Here is a 9,967-nt window from a genome sequence, read left to right as displayed (position 1 = left end):
CTTGAGGGTGTCAATGATGGCCTTCTGGACAGCAGTCAGGTCGGCAGTCTTACCCATGATTGCGGTTTTGAGTAATGAACCAGGCTGGGAGTTTTTAAAAGCCTCAGGAATCTTTTGCAGGTGTTTAGAGTTAATTAGTTGATTCAGATGATTAGGTTAATAGCTCGTTTAGAGAACCTTTTCATGATATGCTAATTTTTTGAGATAGGAATTTTGGGTTTTCATGAGCTGTATGCCAAAATCATCAATATTAAAACAATAAAAGGCTTGAACTACTTCAGTTGTGTTGTAATGAATCTAAAATATATGAAAGTCTAATGTTTATCAGTACATTACAGAAAATAATGAACTTTATCACAATATGCTAATTTTTTGAGAAGGACCTGTATATGCACTGTACAGCAATGCCTTCTGGATTTTGAGATCAATCCCTATTTTAATAAAAGTTGCAGTGACAGATCTCCTGTTAGACATACAAACAACAGGTTCACCAAATTTTTCTAAATATAAAACATGCAAGCTCTGAAAAATGACATGTTTTGACATGCTTTTTTTTTTTTTTTTTGGACATTGAAAATAGGGATGCACAATATATTGGAACCATATCAGTTTTTGGCTAATATTAAAGATTTTGAAAGAAATGTTTCTAATTACATGGCTTTCTGTAATACTTGATTCTGATTTGCCAGTCTCGACATTACAAGGTCTGATATTTACTGATAATGACATCACTAACAACATTGTTGCCAGAATGTTTTGAATATTAAAAAGGATTACATAAAAAAAAAAAAAAAAAAAAAAAAAAAAAAAAAAAAAAACGTTTCATTACAAATCAATGTTTCTTGTTCACATGAGGGAATGAATGAATTATTTGGTAACATTATTTGGTAAAAAAAAAGAAAGAAAAGAAAGCCATCTAGTAAGTAGTATGACTGTACATAATCTCTTAAAAGGGTCCTATTATGCTTTTTCACTTTCTGAATTTTAGTCAGTGTGTAGTGTGTATGTTTGGGCATAAAACGATCTACAAAGTTACAAATCTCAAAGTCCACTCCAAAGGGAGATATTTCGTTTTTAAAAAGTCCCTTTTCAAGAACTACAACGAACGGCTCGTTTAGACTACAAAGTTGTTTTCCTGTATTTGTGACATCACAAATTGTAAATCCAGCCTACAGAAATTTGAATGGTTGGGGGCTGAGGAGCACTGCATGTTTCAAAATCGAAACCCAGTGTTTTTATATCACTGTATTTCTGATGGAAACCAAATATTTTCAGAAAATTTTGAATGTCATTTTCATTTAATCTTGCATATAATGTCTGATAAAGCAGCGTTTGTGAGCGGAGCTCTGCTTTGCGTACAGCGTTACCGGGGAAACCTCGATCTCTCCCGCTCCAACAGCGCCCCCTGCTGGCAGATAATTCATTTGCATATATATGCGGCCACAAATAGTGTAAATCATTATTATGGTATAAATAAATTCAACTGTATAACAGTTTCAGTGCAATTCATGATATGTTAGAATTAAACAACAATAAACACAATACATATTACCGTTGCACTTATCTGTACATAGTCAATGCAGTTATTTTTAAGCTGTTGTTGACATCCTATCTAAAATGTGATTTAGCCAAAAAAAAAAAAAAGAAACAACTATAACATTACCACTTTAATATGTCTTGCAATATCCGTGTGTGCAAAGGTTCTGCCCGATCCTCTTGTTCAATATTCTCTGGGTCTGAACTGATATGGCAATATTGAGGAACTTGCTGTTTTGGCAAGGGGCGGGGCAATACTGAAACGTGTCTAAGCTGTTCGCCAATCACAACGCACTGGGACCGCTAACCAATCACAACATATTTAGTTTTTCGGAAGGCGGGTCTTCATCAAACCCAGAACGTTTGTGTCAGGCTAGGGAGAAAGTTATTGTATTAATGTAAATTATGTGAAAAATAATGCAATTTTCGAACCACCAAGCATGAGAGCATGTTCTAGTACACCCCCGAAACAAAATCAAGACTTTATAAAAGAGCATAATAGGACCCCTTTAAATGTTCATCTTTTAAATTGTCAACCCAAAATCAATATTTTATGTCCAATTATTTACTCATGTGGCAAGAATCTATATAATAAGCGGATAAACAACTGGCAAAATTATTTTGCAATAACCAGCTACCCTGACATATGTCAATATTAGATGTGTATGTTTCCCCGGTTTTTACATTAAAAGCACCATTGCCATCATCTCAAAATTAACTCAAAGTTAAAACAAATAATTTAATAACACTGTTATATGTAATCTTTAACGCTCAAACAACTGAAATCTAATTCAAAACGTCATACTGCAAATTTACATTTTAAATGACTGATTTTAGTTTTTAGGGTTTTACTTTTAATTTATTTAGACAGAAGTGTACAAAATTTAATACAGATAATTGTTATCAGCTATAATATCAAAATAAAAATAATTATCAGAATTTTTATATCAGTGCATCCCTAGTTACCTATTGTGTCAGCCAATGCTGAACACAGAAGATGAAAGCACAGAGAAACCCACTGCTCATCTGAACCTCCTGCAGATTATAAGTTTTGGCCCATGAAACAAGTGCAGTACAGCAGGCTTATCATCAAAATCCAATGCATATGCACACACACACACACACACACACACAGATCTCCTACCAAAATTAGAAGAGCACTTATCCAAGGAAGTCGCCTGTGTCAAGAGGACAATAACTATGAGCCAAGTACTAGTGAACACAGCACATAAAGATACCCTGTAGACTACAGCACTGACACACATGAGGATCTTACCTGGGTTACTGGAGGCATCATCCATGAAGCGCACGTCATCACCTGCACCAGGAGACTGCAAGAGAGAGACGGAGCGTGAGAGGAGGAAACAGAGATCAGTAACAATTCACCAGCTTTCCACCAGAGTAGACAACTGAAAGAGTGAAACCTTTAGGTGTCTCCCAAGAAAAGCTCTTTTTGGCTGAATTTCTGAAATGCTGGGTATAAATAATTATAATAATTTCTCATTCAATTTAAAAGACACATGTACATGACAAGATGGCACAGAGGTTGTTTGGAACTCGCTCTTGATATCAGAACCATAGAGCTGTTCTGGGAGACGCCGCTTCACCTTCACCTTCAAGCACTTTTTAGGGGAGCTGATGTTTCAAAACAGTCCAAAAAGACTCACCACCACTGCTAACAGACTTACTGAGGCATATCTAGATTAAAATGCTTCAGATTCCTGTTTCAGGTCCATAAACCCTGCAATATGTTCTTCTGTTAGAGGGCCAGGGATGTGTTGTTACAGGATTGACCGAATAATGCTGATAATGCCCCAAAATTACCCACAAAACAACTTTTACCATCTCTTCACCTGATAATTTTAAGAAATAGAAGAAAATGTGTAACATGCCAACCTCTGCTTTTCACAAAGTCCACTAAAACTTCACACAACAGTCCTTCCAAACACAACACAGGCATGCTGTACAAACCTTCACCCCCATCAAAAAATGTTGCCAACAAGTTTAATTTTTTCTTTTTCAAAGGCTCAAAAAACCCTCTGAAAACCCCTAAGAGCAGTCAGGGTGAAGGTGCTTCTTCACACATTAAGTCACATAACACAACATAAAAACTCACAACACACAATCAAATCATGGCAGTCTCAAAAGGCCACCAAATAACAAGGATTCACCTGGCTTCCTGTACATTGCTCTGCTTGAATACAGTGCACAATAAATTAAGACTGACTAGCTGGCATTTTAAATGACCTGCTTCTAACAAAACCCAAAAAATCAAACCTGTCTATGTTTTAAAGGCGATTTTTAAAATGGGAATTTACACTACAGTTCAGAAGTCTGGGGTCGGTAAGTTTTTTGATGTTTTTGAAAGAAACAATAGAATTACATTGAAAAATAGTATTACAATTTAAAAAGCCTGTTTTCTATTTTAATATCTTTTAAAATGTAATTTATTTCTGTGATGGTAAACCTGAATTTTCAGCATCATTACTCCAGTCTGCAGTGTCACATGATCCTTCAGAAATCATTCTAATGCTGATTTGCTGCTCAAGAAACATTTCAATTTAAATTAAAGATGAACAGAAAGTTAAAAAGAACAGTATTTTTTTGAAATAGAATTTAAAATCTTGGCGGTCACTTTTGATCATTTTAATGTTTCCTTGCTGAAAAAAGTATTAATTTCCTTAAACATCTTACCAACCATAAACGTTTAAATAGACTATGTTTGTAATATATATCCTTGTAAGTGTGCTTGATGTTATTCATGCTAAAATGTTTTACGCACACTTTTACACACCAAAAAAAAAAAAAAAACACAGCAGCCAATAACTAGCAACATTGAACATTTAATTTCTGAAACAGTCATATTATGTGGCTAATTGTGAGAGAAACAAAATCTCAGTTAAGTTAAAAAGTTTTGGCTGCATATCAGAAAACAAAATGCTTGAGAATTAAAATACAAAAATATAAAAACAGTACAATTATAATTACAGAAAGTATTTAGAATATTAAAAAATCCTTATATATCCATATATAATAATATCAACTCTTGATATTACTATTGTTATCTGTCACTCTGGTTACAGGCTTTATACAAGGTGGCCATGAGTTAAAGAAGAGGACTGACTTCTGTTGCCTGATCACACAGACATTATTAGACCCATTTCTGTCTGAACAGGACAATGTGAGAATCACAGCTGTAAGTAAAACCCCATACATGACATAAAGACATACTATTCCAGCTTAACTTATCAAGTAAATAATGCAGGTCTTAAAAACCATGTCCTCCACCCACGATACTCAATTCAAATCAAAGAAATAATAATAAAAAATAAAAAAAACGTTCTGCATTAATTAGACATTCCAAAGAAAGATTTGCTGAATCCGCGGTCATTGAAATCATCAAGATTGAGCAAATTTGATTGTTAAGGGATTTGCTGAAAAAACTGTAAATTCCAATTTAGGATTGTGTCAGTCTCACAGATTTGGTGGTCTTTTGGTCTGGTATCAGAGGAAAAGTATTAAAACATTAACAATGATAAAAATGACTTCACCCCCACATGCTCAATTTCCCTTCATACAAAGATCCAGAAACACAAAAACAAAACACCAAGATCAAGAAACACAACGTTCCTTTGTTCCCATAACCCCCTGCATCCCCAGTCGAACGGTCTCTCCCAGTGACACCACATGGAACAGCCACATTCAGCTCTTTTACTCAATTTGATAATCAAAAGAATGGCCTTCAGACATGCTGTAGGAGTCAGAGCGGTTTGGCTGAATGTGCATGAGGCTGTACACAGAACAGAGGGAGGGAGAAGACAACGCAAAGATGTTTTCCTTTTGAGTGTTTTAGTGCATTAGTATGTTATCCCATGTTCTGGATCAATGCAAAGCCCATGGACCAAACTGTAAACCCCACCTCTACGCTACATCCGCATACCCAGAAGAGAAGCACATGGTATTGACAATGTAAGTAGATTAAGAACAGGATGTGTGTTAAGCTGTAGAAATGATCCTCAGAGCCGAAAACTAAACCCAAATCACTGACAACTATGATCCAGAATGATGCTTAAAGCTGCAGTCACACGAATGACCATGCTGCTCACGCTGGCGAGTACAGGGCCCTGACAGTTCACAGTTTTGAACTAGTTATCAGAAGGGCCAGGGAGAGAAGGAGCAGGGGAGCAGGGAAAGCCAGGAGGACAGGAGTGGCTCAAAGGGATCGGGCAGGCTGGACTCCTCGACGCTTTGCATGCAGGCAATACCTGAATGTCGTAAACTGGTTTGGAAGAAGGAATGGCAGCAAATTGTCGGTAGTCAAACTTCTTTTCTGACAGGGACTAAAAGGACAGCAAACAGGCATAAGCAGAGGAGAGATGGAGAGAGAAAAGGGAGGGGGGGGGGGAGATCAATATTGCAAAAGAGAGATGGAAGGATGGACAGAGGGTGAGAAGCAGAGATGTGTAAACGTACAAGAAAAGGAGGAGAAAAGACAACAAAGAAAAGAGATAAAGGAAAAGTTCAAGGATGTTGCTCTATATGCTATGGACATGACTGTTAGAGTAAAGAATGACTATCAATAAAAGTAAAAAAAAAAGGATGGTTTGACATCCTACTAGGGGTGTGCGATATTGAAGAAAAATGATATCTCGATATTATTGGGGATTTTTCCGATAACGATAATTAGACGATATTTTGCAGAGTGTGTTATTGTGCTGATATCTGACTACTGTGGACAGCTGCAGTTTTTCATATTCTTCATATTCTGTGTGGTCATTTCACATCAGTGATTAATTAATCTTTTCATTTAAGTTTAAATTGCAATAAAGCAATTTTATCTAAAAGTGTACATCTTTTGAGTCAAATTGTTATATTTCATCAGTCAATTAAGATAATACACATTTAGGCTGTTACCAAACAAATGAAACCAGTCTCATCAAAATGAATCTTTGCAGAAGTTGCATCTGAAGTGGCTTTTAGATGTATTTACACACTGTTTAATGCAGCTCAGAGGGACATGGAGTGCTTTAACCAGTTAGAAATGCATATTTTCTTTGACATTTTAAACATTGAAAATTGATATTTAAAATTATAAAAAATAAAATGAAAATAGACTTTAAATGTGAAATTAAAACGACCAGTAGGTGGCAGCAAGTAACTGTTAATAAGTGAATCATTGCAACTAAACCGAATCATTTAAACGGTCGATTCATTCAGGAACAAACCACTGTCATGTTGCTCAGAGACGCAAAACAGTGCTGTTTGGAATAATTTTTTGTCGGCGAAATGGAGCAAAAACAGGCAATATGGTGTCTAAAACGTAAGTCTCTTAATATTAACTTATTGTTTATTGAACTGTTGTATAAAATCAATATCACATTTGTAATCATGTTTATTTTCGAAGAAAAAAACGGCACTCTTCATGTGATTTTAACTATATGAGACGTAAATATATACATTTTCTGCCCCAATATCTTGAATTTTGCGATCATTTTTAATGCATTTTCATAGACTGAATCATGCAGTGAAATAACACACTCTAAATGCACGTGCACCGTTTAACCCGCTTCATCACCACGTAGGCTAATGTATGTGTGCACTCCAAAGGTGATTTAAAAAAAAATAAAAAATTTAAATACTCGATAGTCAAATTGCACATCGTCAAAACAACAATTACGATATTGTCGCAGACGATATATATCGCACACCCCTACATCCTACTATGTGAATTTGTCTCCCAAAACAACATTACTGGTGATTCAAAATGTGCTGTTTACTTTGTACAATATGAAAAACGAAAGAAAAACCGATTGTCTCATACCAGTCTGCCTGGTGAAGTCACCGCCCGTGCACTGATATCTGTTTAGGAATAACAATACATAAATTTAACACAACTGACTCTTAAAAATGACCCAGCAACACACAACAGAGTATACTCTGGCATTGTTTTACTGACAAAGGTAAATGAGATCGTTACCTTCCATTGGTGTTGGTGAGGGTGTGGGCGCAGGGGACGGCGACTCTGACAGCTGATCCAATGTTCCACGCTTCTTCCCCTCTTTAGACTTGGCAATGACCATCTGGGCCTTCAAAGCATCCTGCTCTAGAGACTTCATCCTGGAAAAAGAGTGAGATACAGTGAAACACAGAGAGTGAAAGGAGAAATGCAAACGGTGCGTGGAGAGAGACAGCATGAGAGATGAAAAATAAGCAGAGGTGCTGTGCACACTGATTGGTTAATACAGGAGAACAAGTTAATTTGATGAAGGCTGTCAAAAAATTTGTGAAAGTTATGAGAGAATCATACAAACTAGAGATGCACCGATTAGCTTTCATGCTATAAAACAACCGTGAAAGGTCAAGGGGAAGAATATTATATAGGCACTATAGGAGATAATTCATCCATTATTTACTGAATCTACATTATTATAAATGTTGTATGCTCTTCTTTCTTTTTCAGACCACAAAAAATGTGCTCGTCTAAATGATGGCAGAGATTAGTGACCAGCTTTAACAAAAAGATGCAAAAGTATCAGAGTGATCCCATACAACTCGTGACGTTATTTTCCAAGGACACACAATAGAGTTTTGTAAAAAGACAAAGCAAACTTTAATTAATTACTTGGTGAAAACCTGACCTTGGCCACTGGTTTGATGTAGACAACGGCAGGTGTACAAGACTGTGTTGGTGCAGGGTGAGTAAATAATGACTCAATTTTTGTTTTTTTGGGATGAACTATCTATTTAAGCCAGCCAAGAAAATTAGCTCTGCCAAACTTCCTTAGATTAGAGTTAGTCTCAGTATGGTGCATTCAGTCCATGCCCAGGCTTGTATTGCAAACAAAAATGACACAAGTGTTCCAAAAACCCAAGCTCTAATCTTTAACAAGTATGTTGTGGTATAATTTCAGATTTAGCCAAACCTAAACATCACCTAAAAAAGCTGTGTGGTTGGTTGTCTTTACCTTGCATTGTGGACCAAACATTGCTGAAATCTCACATGCATTAAACTCAGTGAATATTGCTTAATTGTCAGGTTTTAAAATGCCACACCGTTTAAAAGATTTTTATGGAAGCATGTTTCCACCACAGAATGAAAAAAAAGATAATTGCAACTTTTTCATCTCACAATTCAGACTTTTTTGTCTCAGAATTGAGTTATACTCTTGCAATTCTGAGAACATAGTCTTTTTCTCCCTCAGAACTGGAAGTTTTTTAACTCGCAACTGCTGTTATTGAGTTTATATCATGCAAGTCAGAATTGCAAGATGTAAACTCACAATTGCGATAAAAAAAGTCAGAATTTTGAGATTTCCTTTTCAGAAAAGTCACACTTAGATTTTATTTTTTTATTCACTGGTGAAAATGAGTTCCACAGCTTCTATATGAAGGTAACCAGCATCAGTGCTTTTAACGAAGGTCTTGTTAAAGACTATAACTACTATCAGTGCACCTCTAATAAAACAACTGCAAGCAACTTGAATAACGACAAAAGATAAACGCATGATATTAGGACAATACAAGACCTTTACTTTTACACAGATGGGAAGCAAAAGTGAGTGAGCAAAGAGAAAGAGGGAGTGTGCTACCAAACTAAATAATAGATAAAAGAGCACACGTGCAGAAGCAGTAGTGGGTTCTTGTAGGACATGTTCTTCGTTTAGAAAAGCCACTACAAAAATTGTTCAACCTTTACACACTATACACTATAAAATAGGGATGCACGATATGAAAAATTTTAACCGATAGCGATAACCGATAATTAAGTCCTTCTCATGGCTGATACCGATAAATTCATATTTTTATATTATAATTTTCATATAATCTGCAGTTTGTGCACCCAGGAGAATCCAAAATCACAAAAAGATTCACTGATTAAACTGATATTTTAGTAGCTCTGGCCTAACTATAGCAAACATCAGTCCTGACTCTTCAAATGTTTTTTTATTTTTTGTGTAAGGCATCACAATACTTTGTAACGGAAATGGTTTAACAGAATTATGACAGAACTATGGTTTATCTGCAATTAACAACTCATTAACAAGAAATTTATATTCAAATATTTCATGCATAAAGAAATGCATCTATTCAACGTTTTTAGTGCACGAGGATGAGAAAGTTATATAGTCTTTAAGCAGTGTTGGGAGTAAGGCGTTACAAAAGTAATGCATTACAGTAACGTATTACTTTTTGCTGTAACGCAGTAGTGTAAGGCATTACTAATCAATTTTCAGTAATATTTTACTCTGTACATGTTCAGTAACGCTTGCATTACAACACACTTTTAGCCCCCAATTATTATTATTATTATTATTATTTAAAATTTAATTTAAAGTCGGGCTCCTAATTTTTTATGTCCCTAGGGCCGGGCTTCGGGCCAATTTTAACGTCATAGTTCAGACTCGGGCCTGTTTTAGGCTTCTCCTTATGT

At 35.7% G+C, this 9,967-nt stretch overlaps 1 protein-coding gene across 10 annotated transcripts in view; it reads right to left on the bottom strand.

Moving 5' to 3' along the window:
* LOC306876063 (protein scribble homolog) overlaps positions 1-9,967 on the bottom strand; it is a 95,460-nt gene that overhangs the window by 4,018 nt on the left and 81,475 nt on the right. For 3 of the 10 annotated variants that reach the window (XM_079426966.1, XM_079426971.1, XM_079426967.1), the window contains 5 exons: positions 7,514-7,653; positions 7,358-7,395; positions 5,802-5,876; positions 2,813-2,867; positions 2,681-2,714 (listed from right to left, as the gene is read on the bottom strand). In XM_079426966.1, the coding sequence (XP_079283092.1) occupies positions 2,698-2,714; positions 2,813-2,867; positions 5,802-5,876; positions 7,358-7,395; positions 7,514-7,653 (325 nt within the window). In that variant the 3' untranslated portion in view covers positions 2,681-2,697. The remainder of the gene's footprint in view (positions 1-2,680; positions 2,715-2,812; positions 2,868-5,801; positions 5,877-7,357; positions 7,396-7,513; positions 7,654-9,967) is intronic. The other 7 variants (XM_079426969.1, XM_079426962.1, XM_079426964.1 and 4 more) reach the window with 3 other exon arrangements.

This window comes from Barbus barbus, assembly GCF_936440315.1.
Source record: "Barbus barbus genome assembly, chromosome: 1".
In the NCBI taxonomy this organism is placed as follows: Eukaryota; Metazoa; Chordata; class Actinopteri; order Cypriniformes; family Cyprinidae; genus Barbus; species Barbus barbus.
This window is presented reverse-complemented; position numbering and strand designations above follow the sequence as displayed.